This window comes from Lampetra planeri, chromosome 63 (genome assembly GCF_965212315.1).
Source record: "Lampetra planeri chromosome 63, kcLamPlan1.2.h2, whole genome shotgun sequence".
Taxonomy (NCBI): Eukaryota; Metazoa; Chordata; class Hyperoartia; order Petromyzontiformes; family Petromyzontidae; genus Lampetra; species Lampetra planeri.
The window spans coordinates 3626379-3652624 of NC_136169.1; the positions used below are offsets into that span (position 1 = coordinate 3626379).

General features: G+C 48.4%; 1 protein-coding gene across 2 annotated transcripts; it reads right to left on the reverse strand.

Moving 5' to 3' along the window:
• Positions 1-988: 988 nt before the first annotated feature.
• On the reverse strand, positions 989-24716 carry LOC144736862 (uncharacterized). 2 transcript variants are annotated; one of them, XM_078619514.1, is made up of 16 exons: positions 24613-24716; positions 18864-19060; positions 17662-17892; positions 16360-16540; positions 14871-15059; positions 13888-13947; positions 13535-13643; positions 12510-12587; positions 11869-11914; positions 10060-10277; positions 9032-9179; positions 6546-6655; positions 6168-6346; positions 5659-5814; positions 4833-4906; positions 989-2732 (listed from the first exon to the last, which is right to left on the reverse strand). In XM_078619514.1, the coding sequence occupies exons 2-16, from the start codon at positions 19034-19036 to the stop codon at positions 2588-2590; spliced, it is 2097 nt and encodes a 698-aa protein (XP_078475640.1). In that variant the 5' UTR covers positions 19037-19060; positions 24613-24716; the 3' UTR covers positions 989-2587. The 2 variants fall into 2 exon arrangements, with proteins under 2 accessions (XP_078475640.1, XP_078475641.1); XM_078619515.1 differs by lacking the exon at positions 24613-24716 and adding an exon at positions 20189-20479.
• Between the last annotated feature and the right edge of the window lie 1530 nt (positions 24717-26246).

Below are 26246 nucleotides of genomic sequence, written 5' to 3' on the forward strand. Positions count from 1 at the left end.
TACACTATACACTACTATACACAACACTACTACATACCTGTCAACCCCTTGTCACAGACAAACCCCTCATTACAGATCAATCCCGACTTTATTGGTCACCCCGTGCTCCTTATACATCTCAACGTTCATCCTTGCAAAGTTCCATCACGATGGAGAAAAAAAAAACAATGACAAAATAATGTTCCCGCATTGAAACGCATTAACTCGATTTCCCTGCGCAAGAATGCGGGGTAAACCGTATGGGTTGACAGGTGTTGCGATACATCTGGAGCTGATCTCACCCGAGCCGATTTGCGCTGCAGGTGTGGGCCGGTGTGAGCTCATCTGCGATGAATCACACGGTCTAATTGTGCCGCTCTGCTAATTGCCACGAAGAGCCATGTCCGTTTTTAGTCGTGGTTATTGTGGTTTGAGGGAGGGCAATGACATACCGTGTCAACACATACGGTGTACCCGTGTTCTTGTAGAGGGGAAATCGAGTTTTCAGGTCCATACGGCGTACATCCGTTTCAATACGGGAAAAAAAATTGTCAATTTGTTTGTGTTTCTCCATTGTGATGGAACTTTGCACGGATGAACGTTGAGATTTATAAGGAGCACGGGGTGACCAATAGGGTCTGAATTTCTCTTATTGGTTCTTTCGGTAAAGTCGGACGCTGTCTTTCCGACAGCGCTGTTCTTCACCTGAGGACGGCTGCTTGCGTTGTGGCCGAAACGTCGTGAGAATTGAATTTTATTATGTTTTATTTGTATTACTTTATTATTTCCCTTCTTCGTGACTTTACCGAAATAACCAAGAAGATGAATCCCTGCAGTCACGAAAGCTTTAAATCGAAATTTAGGGTCTGAATTGTTCTGTTATAACCTCACACAATAATTTACTTACCCACCATCTCACCAACTAACCAACTCACTTACCCACTCATTCACCCACTCGTGCAAATGAGTTGCTTGAATTCTCAACTGGTCAAACACAATAAACTTGAACTTCAATTTTAAATGTATTTGTATTTTATTATTACCACCACCACAACATGAGACAGAAGCGCATTTCATCATGACGAGAAGCATCCAATAACAGTTGGTTATGTAAAGACGCTGTGTGTGAAAATTAAGATGATCAACTTTAACGATTTAATAAATTGCAGCAGCACACACATAGATGGCTAAAGTCCAATCGACGAGGTGTATCTGCAAGAGCATTCTAACACTTGGCTAGAATCACAATAGCATAACTCCAGATAGATTACCCACACATCACGGACAGCCTATTATCACCAACTGTTAGAACAGATTTGCCTCATTGAACTACCCTGACCAGCCAAACACAGCCGATAACTCGAATTATTTAATTGAATCGCGTACATGACTGTGCTGTTGACATCACAGAACCTACTTAAGGACCCTGATCACGGAACTCTTCCACGCCAGAGCTGAGCTGTTAACCCCTGATGACGCTGGGTGCAATCGCCAGCGAAACGTCTTACAATGGTCAAGACGGTGTTTGCCTTTCAACATGCCTCTGGTTTGCCGAAAACCCAAATCCATTGGGAAGCCCACGTGACTTGTCAGGTGGTGGAGGGTATAGCTGAACAATTGGCGTTATACCTAAACACCTTGAGACGATGGAAGGCCCCCTTACAAATAAATGTAAATGATCAATTATGAATCTAACGCTTCTTCTCATCAGGAGTGTATTATATGACGTAAGGATAGCAGAAGACTGTAAATTTAAGAGGCAACACATACTGAGCCTCTAAGGACATCCTACACCATGTTTAGGAATCGAGTGTTTTCAGCTCCGAGTAAGTGGCTATAGTTGCACTGCACGCATAAGGCAGCCATATCAAAACAATGTAACTGGTATTCGTCAAAACATCCCCAGTGCAGATTATATAACCTGTACATTACTCAAATAAGATAACACATTGCAACATCGGCCCCCTTCCAACTGCCAAAGCCACGCTGGCATTTCTGATTGGAATTGGCAAGGTGCACTGTGGACAACCATCTGACAGAGAGGGCCTTTTAGCCTGTAAAATAATCTAGCAGTTAAAATCTGTAAATGATGAGAAATCCCATCACAACAGAAAAGCAAATGCAGGCCGGAAAACAAATGTAACACGTATCCAGCATTGGGATGCATCGGAATGTTTTGGTAAATACCAGTTACATTGTGGGGATTTTGTTTTTACCATTGGGAGTAAAACGAAAGAACCCAGTGGGGAAACCCATACAGAACAGAGGGAGAGAACACACAAAATGGCGCCCAAAGTGGGGACCCGAAACCAGGAACCTTCTTGCTGTGAGGCACGAGCATCACCACTGCGCTGCCGACACCAACCTGCCTCCCAATGTAAATTATTAAATTGATGTTGTGAATTAAATCATAAGCAACAGTGAATATCGTGGCCAAACGTAGCTCATTATTGACACTGGGAGGTGCCTGTCAAATGTAGTCGGTTCACGCCATGATGTTTATCTTCAGCGGACGTCTCAAGGTGAGAATGTGCCGGCCTTACTGGCAGCTGCAGCCTGCAACTACGCCAGCTTACTGGCAGTTGTTGGCTGCAGTAGCGCCAGTGACCTAGACGGGTGACAACAGCTTCGCGATGTGTGACATGTTATCCAAATCACCGAGGATATAGTCATCCACTTCCTGTATGAGTTGCAGCAACTTGGTGTCGTCCGCCTCATCAATCTCGACAAGGTCTTCGAACTCTGGGTTTTTCCTGCAACGGAACACAAACAAGTTTAGCGGCGCTGTTCACCTTCAAGCGGTGTTTCTCAAACTTGTCTTGGCCTGAGGGCCACTCGGCCGATGCAAAAGTTTCCGCGGACCACCACCCAGCCCCCCAATGCTGGTGACAAACCGCATTTCACTTCTCTATCTAAATACCAGTAATACAAAATTATTCATATTACCGGAACATACAAAAGCAAATTAAACACAGCTATAAGGTTTTTTTTTTTTTAGGGGGAGGGGGCATTCAGATCTTAGGGTTAGAATGCTTTAATAAGGGTAGTTTACCTAACTTCATTGTTTTATTAAATATTACTAAATATTAATGTCCAAAACAAATTATGTAAACATTGTCAATATTTCCGGATCGACCTGCGTTTGCATCACAGCCGCGTGGACCACCTGGAGGACCTTTCGCAGACCACTGCTGGTTCCACGGACCACACTTTGAGAACCACCGCCTTAAAACACATTCCTGCGGAGGGAGCTGGTAGTAACGTTGGGTTGCTCGGTCAATGGCCAGGGTCAACGGCGGCGTGGTGTATTCCGCAAATATGCCCGACTGTGAGGGCGAGCACAAGCCGGCGTGAGTAGGTTAAACGTTGAGTTTTAAAACGTTGAGGTTTATAAGGGCACCACGGGGTGACCAGCCCCTCCACACCCAGCCCCACCCCTCCCACCCCCACCCAGCCCCTCCCATCCCCACCCAGCCCCACCCTCCCCACCCAGCCCCTCCCCACCCTCCCCACCCAGCCCCTCCCCACCCTCCCCTCTCCACCCAGCCCCACCCCTCCCACCCCCCACCCAGCCCCTCCCCACCCAGCCCCTCCCCACCCCACCCTCCCCACACCACCCTCCCCTCCCCAACCTCCCCACCCAGCCCCTCCCCACCCTCCCCACCCAGCCCCTCCCCACCCTCCCCTCTCCACCCAGCCCCACCCCTCCCATTTTTGGATGCACGACGGACGGACGGACAGAATAATCCCCTGTGGGCTGGTGTAACCAGGAGGTTACTACCAGTATAAATTGTACAACAAGAGGGTGCAGTTACAGAAAGCACACCAGACCCACTCTAATCTGAAACCGCAGTGGCTGCCGGTTGCCATTCTTAATTCAAACATTTATTCTCAGTGCGCTCGTTGACCCAGCAATGCCCGAGTCTCAAGACTTTTTTTTCCTGAGGGTGTCAAGTTGTTGCAGTGGAGGAGCCTACATTGCTGCTGTGTATAACTCCAATTGAGTTACAGTCGACTCTTGGTTATCCGCGTGCGGTTTATCCGATTTTGAGGATTAACCTCGCACCTGATATTTTGACGTAAATTAATACCTCGTGGATTTTCCCTTAAGCCCAAATTAATAATCGAAAAACAGTTATACATTATTATTCTTGGAAATGTTCATTACAAGTCACGTGCTTAAAGCGAGCAAATATGTGCTCCAGTTAATCCGAAATCCACGTCATCACCCCTACAGTACAGTAGTTGCATATCTTTACAACGGTAGGCGACGTTTGAATGATTTTGATTGGCGTGGCTCTGTTATCACCGAGCGCACGCATCAATCAGTTGATCGTTAGTATTCGTTCTAAATTGAAAGAGTAACAATCGAAATCGTCAGTTGTGCTGAATTTTCAGTGATTCATCTGATCATTTATTTTGTGAGTTTTCACTTACAAAACCGGGCGATGACAGAGAAACTTAAACATCATTTATACCAATATTAGTGTTTTTGGCATAGAGATCCACGGAAAATTGTTATATTTTTGGATTATACGCGATTTTTACTTATCCGCAGCTGCCCTCCCCGTCATTAGCGCGGATAATCGAGAGTCTACTGTATTTGTATTTGTCTGCTGTATTTGCATGTACATTTTCAGCATTGGGATGTGTGTTCTTTTTTCTAGCTGTGGGGAGAAAAGTGGAAAACACTGAGGAAGCTTATCCAGAAATCACGCAGAATGGCTCCCAGAGTCGAACCCAGGCCCCTTTTCATTGCGAGGCGCGAGCGTTGTCACCACTGCGCCGCTGCCGTGCGTGTGCGTGATTTGTCTTACGTGTTATTGTCCACATTAGCTCAACGAAAATCTCACCTGAAGTAAGGCACGTTGACGGTCTGGCACCACGCCGCAGCGGCCTTCAGGTGATGTGCTTCGGTGAAGGTCAGCTGTAGACAAAGACAACCCCACCCCCCCCCATATAGCCTTAACAGAAAGTTGGGGCAAGTGCTGTTAGCGAGTCGCACCTTTGAAGGCCAGCAGGACACACGAGGGAGTGGGTGGCCAGCACCACGCCCGTCCGCCTTTGTCTTCCCAGTAGCGATGTTTACACACCGCACCAGGTACTCATTTGATGCCGAGTTGACCTCGGGGAGGTCCAAGACCGGTTCGGATAATCGTCACTAGTGATGACCACTTGTGTTGCGATCGAAACATCGATATTTTTTGTTTTTTTTCTGTCTACATGGCTTTAATTCAAGATTAAATGTGTTTTTAGTTGACTTTGACGATGATGATTTCACGACGATGGAGGTGGCGATGGTGAGACATTCAGGAGGATGACTCCTTGGGAGATGCAGGTGTTTGATAACAACACCACAGTTATCATCGTAACACTGGGGGAGCGCTATAGCCGCAACACTTTGCCTGGTTGCATTCACATTCGTTTTAAAGGACCTCAAAGTCGACTCGTGTATACCAACATGTAGAACCAAGTCGACTGTAAGTACTTGTAAGGGATGTCAGGGGTAGGAATGGAGATGGCCAGTGGGTTAAGGGGGCATTGCGAGGATTCCTCCCCCCCCCCAAAGGAGGGAGACACTGCAACTTGCAGATGTCTCGTAACAAAAAAGGGTGAATGCACCTTGCCGCACATCACAACTCGCAGTGTATTGTGTGACCTGCTCGGGGTTATACTTACACTGGAGGTGATGCAATGAAGCATTTTGTTTCGTTGCTTTGAAAACATCAATTCACATTTGCAGTCTGGGAACGGGGGCCCGACCTCCTTTCGAGGCTTTTTGCCAGTGCCGAGGGACAGCACCACCTTCAGTGAGGGTTCGTCCAGACCTGGCTCCTGGAGCGTCACAGGGAAGACAACCGGTCGCAAACGCAGCGCCGCATTATAACGTGGGTGCCATGGTGGAGAGATATTAATTACCTTGCCAGGTATACAGGAGGGCGTGGGTTCGATCCCGACCATGATATCTGTAATGGGGAGTTTGCACGTTCTCCTCATGATTGCATGGAGTTTTCTCTGGGTCCTCCAGTCTTTCCCTCCACATTTAAAAACATGAGTTGAGAGTATTTGGCTGTGATAATAAGCCACTTCGTTGAGCTATCATTTGTGGCCAAGTCGCTTCTTAAAATAGCCAGTAGCTCAGTGAGACTTTACTTGGTAAAATAAAACAGTTTAGTTCTAGGCCTTGCCTTGGACTTCAAGCCTCTGCTGTTGTAGTAGATCTCCGCCAGCATGGTCATGGTGGGGTTGTTGGCCAGGAGGCCCCCGTCCACCAGGTCATAGATCGGCGAGAATAAGAATGGCGCCGAGCTGGTCCACGTGGCCGCCTGCCACGCGGGAAGGTCCGACATGCGATGGTCGATGAGATCTGCGTGTATGACGAGAAAAATCAAATCAAAACAGCACAAGTTCTAGGGAGCCTCTTCCGGTGAGGGTTCCGCCTACCCCTCACGCCGCTCTACTGGCACCGAGTTTGCTGATGAGACACTAAAATGTTGAAACCCAACTGCTGCTAAATATGCATATGTGCACTCCCAGAAGGCAGTGCGACTGATGGGATGCGTCACCTGGAAGACCGGGGGAGTCTCCGTGCTTCTCTGCTTCAGGATGTTTGTAGTTCGTGAACAACATCAGGTCCACCGGAAAAATGTCCACCTTGGTGGACGTCACCATCACCCTGTCACGCGGAGAGCCACGTGCGACTGTTAAGACACTCGTGAGGTTTGAGCTGGCCAGGCCTTCAAACAGTCAAGGGTCATCTACAGAAACGCTAAGCATGGCCATTTCTCGCTTAGACAACCCAGGGCTCTTAACTGTGCAGTTCACTCAGCGGTGCCTGGCATTTATTTAACGCAGCGACTTGACACGGAGCAGGTTTTCTAGGCCAATGCCCTGATCGACAATGGATTTCTAAGTTAGGTCACTTGATCTGACCAAATTTTTGTCGTTAACAGCCCTCTGCCATCCTATGCAGGCCCAAAATGTTTTACTGTAACACGGTGTACAAGCGTTTTGAAGAACACGCCGATTACCGAGGGCGAGTTCAAGATTACTATTTAATGCCCAAGTGGGTCGTGATGCAGACACCTGGGTTTGAGTGATCAGAAGGCATGGGCCAGATCAGCTAAATAATAATGGATGCTCGACTTCTGTGCAGCCCATGGGCTTGTAATTATGAACACGCTGTTCCAGCATCGATGCATCCACGCAACATCATTGATGCACGCCGGGTCAAAGCAAGAACATTTGCTGGATTATATAATTTCGACCCAGCAGATGCGGGCCCATGCCCTTGACACCAGGAATTACTGTGGAGCTGATCTGCCCACTGACCATCGACTTGTCATCTGTAAGATGCTCCTGCCATTCTTATACTCCGGTGGTGGGGGTCCATCTAGGACCGCATTCAAAGTCACAATGGCCTAGTCTCAGCTAGAAGAGGATATTTGCAAGCAGGAATTTGAACATCGCTTGCAGCTGGGGTTGGTATCTTCCCCCCTCTTGATGCTGAGGAGAAATGGGTTTCAGGACTGTGGCTCACGCAACTGCAAAGACTGCATTGGGTATGTGGTCCAGATCTCCCCAGAGACCCTAGCTGAAGAAGGAGGTGTTCCGGCTGGTTGAGAGAAAACTACAGGCCCACTCCAGTCATCTACAACATCAAAAATCGGAGAATAAGAAGGCTTACTGCAGCCTTCGCTCGGAGATTTGGAGAGCCGTGCAGCATTGCAAGGATGAGAGGTGGGCACGGGCTGCTGAGGAGATGAAATCTGCCTCAGTAGCGCAAAATCACAAATCACTATTTAATTTAATCAACAAAGTAGCTTGCAGTACCTCACCTATCACTATCCTTAAGGGAAAGAACAGTAATCGATATCCGACCCCCAGGAACAGGTCTGCAGGTTTGCAGAGCATTTTTGTGAGTTCTTAGTGGTGGGGAATTCCTTTAGGCCAGACTACATCATGGGGCAAGGTGGGGATAATCCTGGTAGGGCTGCGGTGCCTCAAATACTGGCAGAAGTTTCCACTTCTTCTGAATGGTTCACTGAGGTGCCATCTGTGGAGGAAATGCGAGGGGCGATCCGAAATCTGAGACCAGGAAAATCGCCGGGCCAAGATGATCTCCAAAGCAAAATGCTGAGGGGTGGTGGCATCTGTGTGTAGATTGCCCGTGACATCATCACAACTGTTTGGACCACAGCACAGGTTCCGCAGGATTAGAAAGATGCCCTACTGGTCTCCCCTTTTTAAGATGTCTTCTGTAAGAGGGGGGACCGCATAGTTTGTAATAATTAGAGGGGCATCTCTCTTCTCAGTTTTCCCAGAAAGGTCCTGGCAAGGATTATTCAACATCACCTTGCCAGGCATGCAGATAAAAGGCTTGTGGAGCTCCAATGTGGTTTAAGACCAGGGCGGTCCTACATGGATGCCATATTCTATGTCCGTCTGCTTCAGCAGATGTGTAGGTAATTCCCACAAGACCTACATCTCTGCTTTATTGACCTGGCCAAGGCATATGATACCATCAACAGGCCAAGGCTATAAGCAGTTCTTTTTGCTTTTAGAATTTCTGATTCTCTGCTCACAATCATTAAGGGCCTTCATGATGGTGGGCAGGCCCAGGTAAAGCCAGCACACGTCAGCCCCCCCCTGGATTGTTGCACACACTCAGGAGCTAAATGCCAATGTCGAGGTCTGCTAGCCATGCCGAGAGGGCTGCAGGAGAGAGATAACTCATCCAGTTGTGCTAAATTACGTTGAGGGCCCACAGACCGCAGTTTATCTATTATATACGGTCGATAGTTTGGGTTGCATGTCCACAATGGCACTACTGTGGCTCTTGTCCTTAATTTTTTATTTATGAAAGATATCTGGTGCCCATTGGCCCGTTGATGTTTTGATGCAGTTGATGGTTACACCACCAATGTCTTCGAGGATCAATGTCAAAGCCAGGAGGTGGTGCGATGTTTGGGTCGGGTCCCGAATGAGGTGTTTATGATGACGTGTAATGGTGTGTAATAATGCGTAAGGTTAGTTGAGGAGATGTCGCTACCTTGGGTGTGTGGTGGATCCAAGATTAACGTTCTTAAATACACTTCTCATGGCCTCTTTCAGCTTTATGGTTGAATGTGGCTTGGCTCCTCGGAACACTTTGTCCTTCAATTGTAAGTACGTCCCCATTATTTTCGGTGGTTGAAATCCTGAAACAAACCAAGCAAGGTTATAAAAAAAAGCACTTTCCAAGGACAAGTTTTTCCTGACATTTTTTTTTTATCCTGGCGGTAGGTGGTGACGCTCGTGCCTCACAGCGAGAAGGAGCCTTGGTTTGACTCCCAACTCGGGCTCCTCTCGGGTTCCTACCAGTAATACCTTCCTCCCCTTCCCCCGTCTGCTCGGATGAGTCCGGTGTGCCTGCTGATACTGTCGATGCCCCCGATACTACCGACCGGAACGTCAGAATGTTGCAATCTATGATGTGAGGGAGGATGTGGAATAAAACTATTTTATAAAATAAAAATTTGGTTCTGCACTACATTAGGCTGAATTCCAAGAGAGAGAACGAACACTACTCTCAGTGGCAGAGCGGGTGGGAACGTGCTGCTCCTTACTGTGTGCAACACAGGTCACTTGCAGAAGAGATATTTCATAGGTAGCTAGATGGTATCCAGTTCCGTAGGCTTATCTGTGTGAGCCAAAGCATCCTTTGAAGAAGGGTGGCTCAGAGCTAGCTGTATGATTCTAGATTTGAAGCTTTCGTGACTGCAAGGATTCATACTCTTAGGTTTTTTCGGTAAAGTCACGTAGGTAAAAAATAAAATTTAAAGTTAATGAAAGTAATAATGGAAATAAAATAAAATAATAAATCACGACGTTTCGGAGGAAACACAAGTCTCCGTCATCAGGTGGGACCGTCACAACTAAAATTACTGCATCAAGTGAGCACAATTTATTTAAGGGCTAGCTGTATGATATTAGGTTCCGTGGGCCATTCTCTAATAACACAATGTGACACACTGCTCTGCTAGAGTTCGATGATGGTGGTGGTGATGATGATGATGATAAGGGAAGACGAGGACTTACCAAGGGCTATGGCGATTGCCAGGATGCCGCCCGTGCTGGTGCCGGCTACCCAGTCAAACAGCCCAGCCAAGCTCCGGCGATTGTTCTTTCGCCAGAGGAAATCAAGGATGCGAGCGAGCACCAGGCCCCGAATGCCACCGCCATCCATGCAGAGCACGCGGCCTCCCCCACCGAGCACAGGTGCCGCGCCACCACCATCACCACTGCCGCCCGTGACGCTGCAACGAGTGCACAGAGATAGTCACCGAGTCACCACGAGGGTCGGGGTAACTTTTATTTTTCCAGGAAAAACCGCCGTCCATGCAGAGCACGCGGCCTCCCCCACCGAGAGTGACGCTGCAACGCACACACAGAGATAAGCACCGAGTCACCACGACGGTCGGCTAACTATTGTTATTTTACCAGGTATATTCCACTGAGCTATTTAGCTCTTTAGCTCTTTAGCTCTTTTTCAGAGGCGACCTGGCCACAAATGATAGCTCAACGAAGTGGCTGATCATGTGCAAATGTATCGCAGCCAAATCTAAATGCATAATTTTTTTTAATGTGGAGGGAAAAATCTGAGGATCCGTAGAAAAATCCACATGACCACAGGGAGAGAGGCACGCAAACTTCAAACATACAGGCGTCAGTGTCGGGATCGAACCCATGACCTCCTGCGTACCAGGCATCCTGCCACCGTGGCCCCCCAAAATTTGGGTTGGATGGCCACAATCCAACTACTGTGGCTTGTCTTTCATTTTAAATTGCCTGCAGCGCACCCCCCGCATTGATGTATAATTAATGATAGTTTATTGTTTATATACATACATCATCATCATGACTGGTGGTTGTCTGATCCTTGCTCAATTCTGGCCTGGCCTGGCTCAAAAACATCAATACACAATCGAGGTGGCATGCGGTTGGGTGAACGTTTCCCGATTTTCCGGTTATGTTCACAGCAGCGGCTTTTGTCTAGCCATCGAACGAAGACGATCACTGTATTGCGCTTTCAGATGCGCTTCTATGGAACGCTCTTCCGATGATATGAAGCCACTGGAGCTATGCACTTTTAAATCTAGATTGAAAAACAAATTTCTTTCGAACTGCTTTTTGTATTTAGTTTGTCCTTCCGCCGCACCTCCGATTAGAGTGGTTGGTTATGTGCGGTGCAAAAGAGGTTCAACACATACATAACCGGTACTTATTCACAACGATACGTCACAATTGAGTGCAACCCTTTTGTAAATCCACTGCTGGATGATGAGGGCTGCTGCCCCAAGCTGTGTCCAAACCCGGTAGGAATTTTGCAACAAGGACAGGAGGGGGATTTTTTATATTGCGTGAGGATGCACGAAGCCCTTCTTGGACCTTGATCGACTGGGCTAAGAGGTGGCGATTGCAAACACATTCCTGCGGAGGGAGCTGGTAGGAACGTTGGGTTGCTCGGTCAATGGCCAGGGTCAACGGCGGCGTGGTATATTCCGCAAATATGGCCGACTGTGAGTGCCGGCACAAGCCGGCGTGAGTAGGTTAAACGTTGAGTTATATAAGGGCACCACGGGGTGACCAGCCCCTCCCCACCCAGCCCCACCACTCCCACCCCCACCCAGCCCCACCCACCCCACCCAGCCCCTCCCCACCCTCCCCACCCAGCCCCTCCCCACCCTCCCCTCTCCACCCAGCCCCACTCCTCCCATTTTTGGATGCACGATGGAAGGACGGACACAATAATCCCCTGTGGGCTGGTGGAACCGGGTGGTTCCTACCAGTATAAATTATTTCAGTGAACAGAACAGATTTTAAAAAGACAAGATCCCAACAAAATACCTTGCTTTGCCGTCTTCATCCGCAGCAGCACCGGAGTCATTGAGTCCTGGTCCATAGTTACAGAAATAAAGAGAGTTATGTGGTCTGTGTTGTGGGTTCTTTCTGTCTGCTGAGGGCAGCAGTAGCATGATCATGAATGCGAGCCGTCTGATGCCACTGTCCGTAGTTCGAGTGTCAATCACGGTCTGGATTCACTCGGCGATTTTCTGTGACTTTCATTGATGCCAAAAGTGTGCGTAAAACATACGCTCCTCTCTCTGATTCTTAACCCTTTACCGTTCCGAAGACGTACACGTCATTGGTTTTCATTCCGATGACGTACGTATACGTTTACTTGAATCGGAACCAGAAGAAAAAATATAATAACTTTACTGGTACCGAGACTCCCACAAGGCCATGCGAGTGGTACAGTTTGGCGTCAGTTATCATAGAGTGCGGTTGTGTCACTACGGTTGAACGCCCCATCCCTCTCGGGACCCCGCTTACAACTCCCCTGGCGTGGCCGGCCCCGCGCCTGGCCACGCCCCCCTTCCAGAACCCTCGTGGAGACTCTGGATCCCCATCACGTGATCCTCTCACCCCCGACTGAGGGTAACTCCTGCCCCCACCTCGTCCAGTTACGTGCCCTCCCGGGTTCTCACCTGAAACCTGAGTTGGCGCTGATGCGCGTGCGTAGGCTTCGCCGTGCCGCAGCAGTGACAGCACCTGGTCCTTCACGCCTGCACAAATACAACAAACATCGTCACAAGCCGCCAATGCAGTGGTGAGAACCCTCGTGCCTCGCAGCTACAAGGGGTCCTGAATTCGATTGTTAACTCGGGCGCCTTTATGTGTGTGTAGTTTGTACTTTCCCCCATAGGTAATACAAAACACATAATTTAACTGGTATTGGCCGAGCATTTAACTTTTTTTTCGACGCTATTTCGCCTCCAACAACAGCGTAGGGCTGAGGAGCGACGCTCACAACAACGAGTGGAGCGCAGTGCGGATAAAATGCAGCAAGTTGACACAGCAGGCGGCACAGCTGGGTGAATCTGTCAGTCATCTCAAGTCAGCCAACTCATGGCACCTGGGTCTGCACTGTGACCTCCTGCCAGCAACGAGACTGCGACGCTTCACGTGGCCTCAAAGTGCACCTGGCCTGGCACAGGCGCCGTGGTGACATCACTCCCGCTTAGTGGCAAATGGCGGCTGTTATTGTTGTCGTCTACGCCAGGGATCCCCAACCCCCCGGGCCGCGGACCGGTACCGGTCCGTGGCCTGTTAGGAACCGGGCCGCACAGCAGGAGGTGAGCGGTGGTCGAGCGAGCGAAGCTTCGTCATCTGTATTGACAGATGATGAAGCTTCATCATCTGTATTGACAGATGCTCTCCATCGCTCGCATTAAAGTCTGAGCTCCACCTCCTGTCAGATCAGCGGTGGCACCCCCAGATTCTGCATTATGGTGAGTTGTAGAATTATTTCATTGTATATTACAATGTAGAAATAAAGTGCACAATAAATGTAATGCGCTTGAATCATCCCGAAACCATCCCCCCCCCCCCCCTCTGGTCCGTGAAAAAATTGTCTTCCACGAAACCGGTCCCTGGTGCCAGAAAAGGTTGGGGACCGCTGGACTCTACGCGGTGCGTGTGCGGTGAAGCGAACCGTGTGCCGATCTCTCACCCCCGGCGTGCACGTCTGCGGCAAGGTCCCACACCGAATGTCCATCTTTATTCTCCACCGTCAGGTCAGCCGAAAACAACACGAGGGCCTTCACCACCGTGCACAGATTCTGAAAGCGCAGAGCACAGCAACGACTATCAGGGCAAGCACTGTTAGCGAGTCGCGCCTATGAATGCCGACACAGCACACGAAGGGGTGGGTGGCCAGCATCCGCGCCCGGCCGCCTTTGTCTCCCGAGTGGCTTTGTTTACACACCGCACCAGGTTCTCACCTGCACTCATCTAGCTTCTCTATAATGCACGAGAGGCGTCCCCTATAGCTGTCTCACAGAGACGCGCACGCGTGGAGCTCACCTGCAAATGGTCAATGATGCCGCTTGAGCTGTGGCTGTCGCTCATGTTTTGCAGGATGCTCTGTAAGGACACGAAGCATCATCACACACAAGATCTCCATATAGCCTTTAATAGACTTACACACAAATTGTTACGCAACAACTTCCATTCGCCACTAAGGTAGCTTCCACACAGCATTACACATCCGATGAAGACCTTAAATAAACACAGGCGGAAGCCCCTTACCTGTAACTCCGTCTCCGAGTCAAGAGCTTCTCAACATAAATTTCGACGACACGTTCTACTTAATTTAATAAACTTTTAAATAGATGTTTTCTCCTACAACATCAGAGTGCAGCGCCACATTAAATACGCACTACAATGACAATAGTTTAAAGCGATTTGAAGCATGTTTTTTTTTTTTGGGGGGGGGGGGGGGGCAGAGCTTTGTGACGTCATATTTGAGGGGGGGGTCTGACTTTGTGACGCCGTGTGACGAAGGGGGGGGGGGTTAAAAATCGTCCAAATTCGCGTGACGTCATTTATGGACGGCCCCTAAATCAAGGGCACACACAATTCGTAGATTTGGCCTCCAGGGGTTGGGGGGGGGGCAAGGTGCGCCCCCTTCCCCCCGCTCGTTCAAGTTCAAGTTCATGTATTAGGTGTAGCCCTGTGAGCCATTCGGCTCTTGAATCGGGTGCAACCGCAACAAACAAAAAACTAAAACATGAACAAGAAAACATCTTAAAGTGAATATGTGACTAAGTGCAAATCCAAGAAAAGACAGCAAAATATTGCAGAAAAAGCACTGTACACCAACGCAGTGTGCAAAAATCCCAGTGGGATGCGAGTCAAACAACAACAACAACAACCACAAGACAACTTAGATTAGGGCCATCAGTCTTACTCCGTAATACAACAAACAAACATGGCCAAACCAGTAAACTTTTCGAAATCTCCAACTGGCGGGTGGCGAGGGGTCTAGGAGGAGGTGGGTGTCTCACCTTGATGGCCACGTGCAGGGGCGTATCTCCGTGGGCCTCGTCTCTCGCGTCGATGTCGGCGCCATTGGCCAGCAGCGCAATGACGGCGGAGAGCGCCCCGGCACGTGCGGCCACGTGCAGCGGCGTGCTGCCGGCGCCATTACGCGAGTCCAGCGATTTCGCGCTGCCCTCCGCCAGGTCGTAGATCAGCTGGCGCCGCCGAGGGGACGAGGCACAAAGTGTGGGTGGGTGCGCGACAAACGTGGCAGAGACTCGAATTCGATTCCCGCTCACGCGGCAAGCAACACCAGTGACGATTATGTGACTGTGACTACATTTAAAAAAAAAATATAGATTGAAAATAATGTATTTATTCTAGATTTGAAGCTTTCGTGACTGCAAGGATTCATACTCTTAGGTTTTTTCGCCCCTTAACTTGTATTTATGAACTTGTATCTTGAATTTGTTTTGCCTCACTTGATACAGTAAATCTAGCTGTGACGGTCCCACCAGATGACGGAGACTTGTGTTGCCTCCGAAACGTCGTGATTTATTACTTTATTTTATTTCTATTATTTTATTTATTTTATTTTTTGCCTACGTGACTTTACCGAAAAAACCTAAGAGTATGAAAATAATGTCTTTAGAACTGCTTGCTGTGTATGGTTGTCCTAACCCCCGCACCTCCGATTAGCACAGTTGGCTACGTACGGCGCGAAAGAAGTTCAACATATGTGTGACCATCACCCCTGGGGAAACAAAGTAGGCCGGGCGTGGTGCTGGCCACCCCACCCGCTCGTGTTCTATTCCAGCCCTCATCGGTGCTGCTTTTGTCTCCCACGTGGCAATGTTAACACACGGTGGCGCCCCTTAAATTAATTAATAATTTCTAATTGCATAAGTACATCTATTCCGTGGGGTTAAATGAATTAGTTAAGTACTGTATAGCACATATTTGCGAATAAGGATTTTATGGATAAACAGGTACCAAGTGATGTGAGATTGGATATTAAGTTGAGGCCACAAAGGTGGGGTCATGTATGGTACATTAAGTGCAAATGGAAGAGCAGAATGATAAAGCGGTTGTCTTCTGTTTAGTGATTCATTAGTGGCTGATCTGTAAGCAGCGTCACAGTAATGTATATAATATCAGAGTATGTGTTTTTTTGCATTCTGACCACAAGTATCGTGGTTAATGCAGACATGATTCCTGTTTTGTTGCCAGAAAAAAGGGGAAAACCTATGCTCATTTTGGTACTGGCAAAGCAGGTCCCATGATGAAGCATCACAGCAGTCAAACAGTGGTAGAACAATAGCTTCAACAATTACACAGCAGCAGCAGCAGGAACATCGCACCCACCCCACCCTTACCGCAACAACAACAAACAAAACACGTGGCAGCACCCTCCTGAAAAGAGTCTTGAGACTCGGCGAGGCTTTCCTGGGCAAACAAACAAGCGCAGTAACAACACCCTGGTCGCGAGGCGTCGTGATGGAGATGCTGCGTTACCATGGCGATGTCGTCGTCGACCTGGGCGGCCATGTAGTGCGCCGCGATGTTCCCCTGCTTGTCCGCGGCTTCCGCGCGCGCGCCCAGACCCAGCAGCCCACGCGCGCACGCCACCTGCTTCGCCTCCACAGCCATCATCAGCGGGGTGCGGCCGTTGTCGCTCTCCGGCTCGTCGATGCTCCTGCCGCCACAACGACAAGGACCCCCCCCCCCCCCCTGTGTCGCCTTTACACGTTTTTTGGGGCAAGTGCTGTTAGCGAGTAGTACCTGTTCTTCACCTGAGGACGGCTGCTTGCGTTGTGGCCGAAACGTCGTGAGAATTGGATTTTATTATGTTATATTTTTATTATTTTATTATTTATCTTCTACGTGACTTTACCGAAAAAACCAAGAAGACGAATCCCTGCAGTCACGAAAGCTTTAAATCGAAATAGCACTTGATAATTGTTTTTTACCCTTCTATCTGGCAACAAAACTGACACCTTTTTTACAAGGAGTCATGTTTGCATAGACCACAATACCTGCAGCCATAATGCAAACAAAATAGCTGCAGGTATTGTGGTCTATGCAAACATGACTCCTTGTAAAAAAGATGTCAGTTTTGTTGCCAGATAGAAGGGTAAAAAAACAATTATCATATTTTTACTGGCAAATGAGGTTCCAATCGAGTAGCACCTGTGAAGGCCGGCAAGGTACACAAGGGGGTGGGTGGTCAGCACCACGTCTGGCCGTCTGTCTCCCCAGTGCCAAGGTTTACACATCGCATGAGGTACTAATTTGAGGCTGAGTCGACCTAGGGGAGGCCCAGGACTGATTTAGATAAAAGTCACTGGTCGCCATATTCGTAGCACACGACACACACACAAATAAAGTGCTGTTAGCGAGCACCTGTGAAGTGGTTATGACCACGACCGACCACTTTTGTCTGCCCAGCACTGATATTTATGTACAGGACCTGGTACTTATTTTGGCTGTGAGTGGGAATTGAACTCGTGCAACTGCCTCCAACTCCCCAGCAGTGTCCTTGACCAGCCTCCTCCACAGAGGCCGATCTTGACACCGCTGGTAACGATCATTGGCAAGTCCACCCAGCTCCACATCCTCCTGTACCGTATAACTCCATCGCTTCTCCAGCCCGTGCCACGCCCAAACAGAAGTTACTTGGGCATGCGGTGGCTCGGCATGTGGGCTACATGACCCAGCCAAATGCAACATTCACCTGTTTGTCATGGATTAATCTCGTATGTGATGGGATGTGGCCTCGCTTCAGCCTGTGTCCAGCGGCCTCCCCGCCGCACCCACCTGCAGACCTCGGCGTGAGACAGGGCCTGGTGAAGGCCGCAGTAGGCCGCCACGTGCGCCAGCGTCCACTTCGGCCGCTCCTGGAGGCACCGGGCGACGGCCAGGAGCTTGCGTCGTCTCTGCTGGTCGTCGTCGCCGTCGTCCCGCGGGTAGCTCATGAACGGGCGGAGGGACGCATCCAGCCGTTCCGCCAGTTCCCGCGCCGCGCCCTCGTCACGCTCCGTGAACACACTGTGACGCCGGGTAGTGGCCGAGGGGAGGTGGGGGGAACCACATGGGAAGACCCTCAAGAAAGAACTTGAAAGGCTATCCATCGACGGTCCACGTTCCGGCATTAGCACATAAACTCACCGCTGATATTTTGTCCGGCGTGTTCCGCACAAGCCCTGTTGCATCACTGCGATCCAGATCTCTTCCCCTCCTGGAATTTCCCCCATCGCTCCCTTATCCATCTCCTCGTCCCGTGAGAATTTCCCTTCCTTTTACTGATGAGCTCGTCCCTTCTAGGTGTCTTGCTTGTGAGGCTGATGACTCGATCACCCGTCTCATCTGCTCTCGAACCCTCATCTTACCCAATGCAGAACCTTCATCTCACCCGATTTTATTATTACTTACCAGGAGAGCCTCACCAAGTCTCATGCCTCTTTTGCAGGAGATCTCTGTGAGGATATCACAGAAGGGGGCAATGTTGCTGCTGTGTGTGAGATCCTAAATGAGTAAATTGCGAGTAATTTTTCAGCATTTGGGTTGTGGTTTGTTTGACCAATACCGGTTAAATTTCGTGGGTTTTTTTTTAGCTATGGAAGGAAACCGGGGAACCCCATGTAGAACATGGGGAGAAGATACAAATTCTACACGCAGAAAGGTGGCCCAAGTTTGGAACCAAACCCAGACCCCTACTTATTGTGAGGCACGAGCGTCACCACTAGAGGCCGACCGAAACTTAATTTCTGGTGTCGGCCGAGACCGAAAGTAAACCGAAAGTAAAAAATTTGACTTTCGGCCGAAACCGAAACTATGCCGAAAGAGGCCATTTGCCAACTTTCGGCGCCGAAACCGAAACCGAATTTCGGTCAGCCTCTAGTCACCACTGCGCCGCCACCACCGCCGCCCTGTCGCCCCACGTGGAAGCATGGCCCTCGGAGCATCTCCTTTGCGTGAAGCGAGCGACGTGGAACGTGCGCGGACCGAGCCGTCCTCACCTCGCCCACCGCTCGGGTTCTTCCGACGCCTTCATCACCCCATGGAAAGTGGGCGACTCTGCCCCAACCTTGTGCAGGGTCACGGCCTCCAGCTTCAGCACGGAGGCTCCCAGATCTTGAGCAGAGAAGAGCTCATACTCCAACGAGATTGTCGTTTTGGGGATGTTGTCCATGGCGTGTCACCTGCGGAGTGTCACCTAGAAAAGGATATGGCATTCCGATTCGTAATTTATTTTTTTAAGGGTGAAGCCACTTTCGTTGTGACATGAACAAATTTGTGTTTTTAAGACGCCTTCACCACCCGACGTGGCCAAATCAATTAAATAGTCACCCTGTGTATGGGCGTTAAACGTTGTGCTGATTATTATCATCGTTTCAACCCATTCATCCTGTGAGTTGAACGATTCTCACAAAATTGGAATGGATGGTAGTGGCCCAACTCAAACCAGTTATGAATCGCAATATTTGCCTGCGAAAATGTACACCTTAATCATAATATTTCACATTTGAAAGGCGCATTTCATCCAAGGATTCCAACGTGCCGCGTATGGAAAGCAGGAAATAAGACAGAGCCAGCATAAAGGACCAAAACTATGGGGGAAAGGCCATTTTAAAGAGGTGAGTTTTCAGGGCAGATTTAAATAGCTCAAAAGATTGTTCTGTATTGGGGTGAGACACTGTGGTGTTGTTATCACCAACTGCTCGTGGGGATCACTTGAGGTTATATTACTCATGGCGGGGACCACATCTTCCATACCCGACTCCCAGTGTTGCACAGAACCTCTGCTTATCTATCCTGCAACTGCGACTCCAAAAAAAAGAAGTTGAAAAAAAACCTCACCGTAAAGTCACCCAAAAACGCCTCTCCCACCAGGTGATACGACACATTAAATGCATCGTTCGCCTAAACACCGCGCACCTGTCTAAGCCCTGACATGGGCACTTTTACCCACACACAGGTGACAGCCCATTTAGACATGTTTACATCTCTTCACCCAAATCTCTTTATCCACACAGATGGCCAAAAGTCAAAATGTGAGAATCCAAATATTCATGGCTACAAGATACAGAATACTGCACACAAATTATGAACCATGAAGATGAAACGTTCACGCTCAACGATTACATAAAGTGCGATTATACAGCTTGCGGAATGCGAGGGTCTTTTCCGTAGTGGAAGTGGAATTGAATGTAAGCAATACTTTGTAGTGAGTACTCACCACAACCATCACCTTGCGCACATATGCATCGCCACTCACCTTTATCCTCGCCACCACCCCGACTACTCACTACTACCTTGACCCTGAGCAAACACATCCACTCACCTCTACTGTCAGGGTCTCTCGAGTGCTTTCTCTGTGCGGAAGAAGACGGGGCCAATGGTGGCGATCCGCAAAGTCCGAAAACGTTTAATCGCACATTTGAATTCATCCAGTCCACCAGGAATCCACACCCATGCCGCCCTAGGGCGGAAGAGGGTTTGACTTTTCTTCCGACAGTTAACGATACACTGCTTCGTGTCCTCCCACGTGTTCACAACTCAAGTGATTTCATCCTTGCCCGAGAGTAATTATGTGTGGGCGAGCGTTAGGACTGTGGAGCGTGTGGGTCAATATAATCTAGGGTAACAGTCTGCACCACAACCTCCTGTACAATACAAGCTCCTGTTGACTGCTCAGGTGTGGCTGCTTAACATTGTGAGATTTTTTTTTATCACCCACTGACTAACCCACTCGTAAAAATCCCAGTCACACTTTGACCCATTCACCCACTGTATATGCAGAGTTTGCAGAGCCTAGAGGTGTTACATTATGAGGAATTAATTTCATTGTTATTATTGACACTTGTTTGCCCAGGGAAGACTCACTGAGTTTCAAGACTATTTTTCGGGAGGGTCCTGCCAGGTCTTCACAGCAGACGGGCGATGTTGCTGCTGTGTGTACTTGTGCAATTTGAACTTATATACTTTATATATTTTACGTATTTATTTTTTGTGATTTGCTTACCTTTACTACACTTTGCACTCCCATCGTATTGTGTATTGTTTGCTGTTGTAACTTTCCGAACCACCCCTACTGGACATCTGTTGTATTGCGACTTACGAAGCGTTTGACTTACGAACAGGTTGCAGGGACGAATTACGTCCGTAATATGTTGCTGTCTTTTCTTGGATTTTCTGTTTGCACATAGTCACTTTAAGATGTTTTCTTGTTTATGTTTTTTGTTTGTTGCGGTTGCACCCGATTCAAGAACCGAATGGCTCACAGGGCTATACCTAATAAAGGAACTTTTGAACTTTGAAGTCGAGGGCTGCCCTATCAGCTAGCTACATTGTGTGTGTGTGATGGTGGGAGTGGATTTTTATATATCGGAGGGAACCCAGAGGAAAACCATGCAGAACAGGGGGAGAACATAACAACTCCTGAGTCGGAAATCAAACCCAGGCCCCTTCTTACTGTGAGACCTGAGTATTACCATGGCGCGGCCACCACTCTGCCATCTAAAATATTACACACCATGCTGATTGCAACATGTGCAGGCGGCTATGCTGCACGTGATCTCTTATGCAGCATTGCAGAGGTAATGAGGGTTGTTGGATCACACACACACAGTCCTGAAACTCCCAAAATCTCCTGGCAGGATATCATGGCAGTACAGCAAGTGGGTTTGATTTCCAACTGTACTTCATCTGTATAGGGATTAAGCGTTACCCCCATCTCACACGTGTGAGTTTTCTCCAGGTACTCTCGTGTCATCACATGTGTAGTGACATAGCGCTGACTGTTGTACAGCAGCTGAAACTGCAGGTGGGTACTTAGCGCACACGCCGCTGAGCATACGCGTGTGTGCCGGCAGGGCGGAGGAACTGGGGCAAGGGTCACTGTAGACCTCGTGGGGAAGCCCCTGGAACCCTCTGGTGAGTTCGAGAAGGGTGACGCGGCTAGGGCGGAGCCTGGGCAGAGGCAGGGCAGAGCGAGGGCGGAGCCAATCGAGCCTAACCTCGTGCCTAGAACAAGGGGAATTCCCCTCTCCACATATCCGTGCCCAATGAAGGACACGTCCCCTGGGAAAAACAAAACAAAAACCCAAGGCTTCGTCTCCACTGGCTTCCCCGGTCAACTCCAGACCAGAGATCCAAGTGGGAGGAATACTGGAGCTTCTACAATCCCTCCCCATTAAAGCGCTTTGTTAATCGCAACACCAAGTTCCACCACAATTTTATTTACTCTCTCCCTACTATATCCATCCACGCCGCCGTTCCTGCTGACCCTGTGATGTGCTTACACCCCCCCCTCCGCATCACTCTCAAGTCATCCTCTTTCTCTCTCCCACCCTCACCAACCACCCATCCTCCCATTCTCTCCCATCCCTCTTCTCCCTTCACATCTTTCTCTTCCTCTTGTCCCCCCAACCCCCGCCTCGCCGTACGGCAGACCCCACTTCAAGGCACCGGATGTTCTTACTGGGGGTCCCTGCCCCAGGACGAAGCTCCCCGTTACCTGTCAGTCCACGACTTCACCCCCCCCCCCCCTTCCTACGCACTGCTTCCCTTCTTCTACACATACCTGCCATTCTCCGGCCGCCTTATACCCCTCCTTCTGTCCCCCTTTTGTGTAGTTCCGTCTCGCCCAAATGGATTACCGCGGGTTCTCTGCACCCCGTCGCTGGAATCTTTCACCGTATCGTACCAGGCTCCCGTTTTGTTGTTATAAAAGTGTATTTAAAAAAAAGTTGTCAGTCATTCCACGGCAGCATTCGGGGCAGTTGCTGAGGAGTGGAGTCCGGCTCAAAGCAGTCCTGCAAAAATGTGGACTCCACCTGCTCTGTCTGAGTGGGGGAGGGCGTTTATCTCTCACACGTGTGGGTTTTTTCTAGGTCATCCGGTTTACTCCCACATGTAAACACTTATTATTTGAGTGAATCCTCCACAGCAAGTTGAAATTATTACGATATAACAGGTGATGTTTCGGGCAATTGTCCTATCTTCATAACACGTAATTAGTGGGCTGAGAGAGACAGTGGATTATAGTAGTTGGATACTTCACATTATACCGTGGTTTCTTATGAGAATTACATTTTTTTAAAGTTTCTGATGGACAGATTTTAAATAGGCGTATGAATAGTTACCTATTAGTCACCAATCGACGCTAAAGATCGAGGAACTTTCCATTCTGCATGATGACAGATTTCAAACCCTGACCTGTGCTTTGTGTCGTGTGCCAGTTCGGTTGAACCACTGTTAGCTTCCAGAAAGGTTCTCGACAATATCCCGAATCGTCAGCACAGGCCGGTCTTGGACAATATTGGGGTCGAAATCCCGATGATCATGTCCACCTCTGTGCCATGATACAACTTAAGGAAGGCCAACTGGGAACCTTTTACTGAAGACATCAAGCGCAGCCCACTCACACAGCCCCCAGGGTTACCGGGTGGAATATACCCCATCCTGGAGCGGATAAAGCGAGTCCCTGCTCCAGGAATAGATAGTCAGGAAACCCAGAATGTGGAAAAGCTCTCCTGGAAGGAAGCCTGGGCAAACACCAACCTGCCGCAGAAATCCCTCGCCAGCGACCCTACAATCCTTCAATTACACTGGTCAACACACTTTTTCTGGCAAAAGGTATTCCAACGGTGTTAATGTAATTTTGGGGTGCTGATTCCAAATCTGGCATCAGTTTTTTCTATCACATCAGGTTTTTGAGATATCAAATATTGCATTTTCAATAAAAACTGCAGAAGAAAAATATTAAATAAATGTGGATATCTACATAAAATGATATTATAAACACACTATCCTAAAAATACAGCACCATATTTTAACACTAAAGCAGTCACTGACTAGCAACAACTTGCAATCATAAGTGACAGAGTTAATTCCGGGTAAAATCAATGAAAATGGGGTATGCCGATAGCATAAAAAATGAGATGTGATAGAGCAAATCTGAGATCAGATTTGGAATCAGCACCCTGAAATTAGTCTAAAACAGCTGCAAAAGTCCAGGCCAGAAAAAAATGCTTTTTTTTTGTTGACCAGTGTTAGCAGGTGACCGACCGAGGAAGATATGGTCCTCCTTCAAATCGGATTTGGACACTCCGTGGAAGATGTGGGACACTTTCTCCACGAATGGAAAATTAGCGAAGAGTCCAGTTTGTGATCGTGGTGGTGCGAAATCTCAGACTGTGCAACATATCGTGAACGACTGCCCAATCAGATCATTCAACGGCGATCTGAAAAAAATCCACTCGGCTACTCCTGAAGGAGTCGAATGGATATCAAATCTCGACATAGAGTTGTAATGTCGCAATCCCCAAAAATGCCATATAAAAGAAGATGTAGCCGTTGAATTACAAACCCGGCACATTGCATTATAAAAAAAAGGGTGACCTGGGCTGTGGTTTCCCACCTGATGATTTCTTGTGTTGCAATCGAAATGTCGTTATTTTATTTTATTTTAAAACTACGTGACTTTACCAAAAGAACCAAAGAGTATAGTATGCACAGAATATTTACAAACGAGGACTAAACTTAACAATAGCTTCATACACACATTGAACAATGATGAGCAATGAAGGTGAATTAGATTTCAACACAAAAAAAAGACGACGCAACGCAATTCGTGGAAGACCAAGCGACTCGGTTGGGACAAAATATTGGCAGCAGATGAACTTTCTCAACGTGCGACAACTGGTAAATGAATTGGCTTAAGGCAATGATGAAACATGAAGAATAAGCTTTACCCTTTCTTACCTGTGATGAATCGCACGTGTAATTTTGCACTCTTCGTCTGCGACGTGTTGCTGTGTTTCCCCCACGCGTGCAAAGGGGAAACGCTCTACCGCACACAGACAGAACAGGTGGAGACCACATTTTTGCTAAACTGCTTTGAGCCGAATTCTAACCCTTAGCTCCTGCCCTGAATGCTGCCATGGAACAACTCACAACTTTAAACGTACAAGTGCAGCCTGCTGCTGCTGCTGATCTTTTTTGTTCAAACGCCATGCAGAAGGAGAAATGAGAGGAGATATCAAGGGCACTCGGTGGAGTGTCCTCGCTGGGCGCAATTGCCGAGTCACCAACGGTTCCCCTTTGCATGTCTAACGTCTCGACGCACACCTCCAGATAGAGACATTAAAAGCAATCACATCTCAGTTCAACTCGGGGCTCAAGCCACCTCCACAGACCGGTAAATCCACTCTCCTGTTGTCATAAGGGGCACTGGGGACGTCTGCATTTTTGGCCAAGTAATGGACACTCCACATCATATTGTGCGCAGCAGGCTGTCCAAGAGGATGGGCAATTGTTGACATGCCACAAAGTTGTACTCTGGAGTGTGATCCTAATTGATGAATGTGCAGGTAATTTTACAGTGCTGGGATGTTTGGCCGATACCAGTTACATTGGTGGGGTTCTTTTAGCCAGAGGAGGAAACATTCCCTCTTTAGTTTGGTCGGTTGCCCTGGCTCTGTTTTTGTTTCCTGCTTGCCATGCATTACGCATTGGGAGCATAGGATGGAATGCGCATTATATATACATTTGAATTATTACGTGCGATTCGTCACAGGGAGGCCCACAGGGGCTACATGGGGGCGTGTAGGTAAAAAAAACATTCTTTGGGTCTTTCGGTAAAGTCACGTAGGTAGGTTCAAAGAAAATAACAAAAAAACGACGACGTTTCAATCGCAACGCAAGCGGTCGTCATCAGGCGAAAAAAAGAGAGGAAAGCTGCGACAGGCTGTTTATTTTATTTGTTATTTTCTTTGAACCTATCTACGTGTGATTACCGAAAGACCCAAAGAATATTAATTCCTGCAGTCACGAAAGCTTTAAAAAATAAATAATCACCACTGGGAAGGCATAGACGGCCGGGGGTGGTGTTAGCCCCCACCACTCCATCGTGTGCCCTGATCGTCAACAGCATTTCATCCGCTCAGGCTGTGTGACAGGCGTGGCTGTTCTGCCTCATGGCAAGTGTTTTGCTCCATGCTGGAGTGGGGGTGTGAGTACACAGAAATTTCCTGTTTTGAGGGCGAGTTTGGTCACGTGAACAGGAAGTTACGATTTGACAGCCTTTCAACCACGAGGCTGGGGTTCCGCCATTACACAGAATTCAAGATGGCGGCACACATCGCATCCCAGTGAAGCCAGCTGTAATTGTCCATTGTGGGACTTTAAGAAGCATTGTCTGTAAGTTCGTTTATGTTCTTATAATACTGGGAATGCTGTTATAATGTTATAATGGCCGTTATAATGCTGTAAATGCCTTTATAATGCTGTTAAATTGTTATGATAAATACGAGGCCTCGTTAACAACGAAGCCTGCAAATTGCCTTATTGTGAATGTTATTTTTAATCGAATAAGTCGAGTGAAACTTGTACCCAAG

Bases quoted from the DNA above. Each gene is read 5' to 3' on its own strand.
- LOC144736862 (XM_078619514.1), bottom strand. From the start codon at position 19,036: ATGGACAACATCCCCAAAACGACAATCTCGTTGGAGTATGAGCTCTTC. The intron at 12,588-13,534 runs GTGAGAGATCGG...GTATTTGTGCAG, and splicing joins CGCAGACGTGCACGCCGGGG to GCGTGAAGGACCAGGTGCTG. The intron at 5,815-6,167 runs GCAAGGCCTAGA...GTGACGCTCCAG, and splicing joins GCAGAGGCTTGAAGTCCAAG to GAGCCAGGTCTGGACGAACC.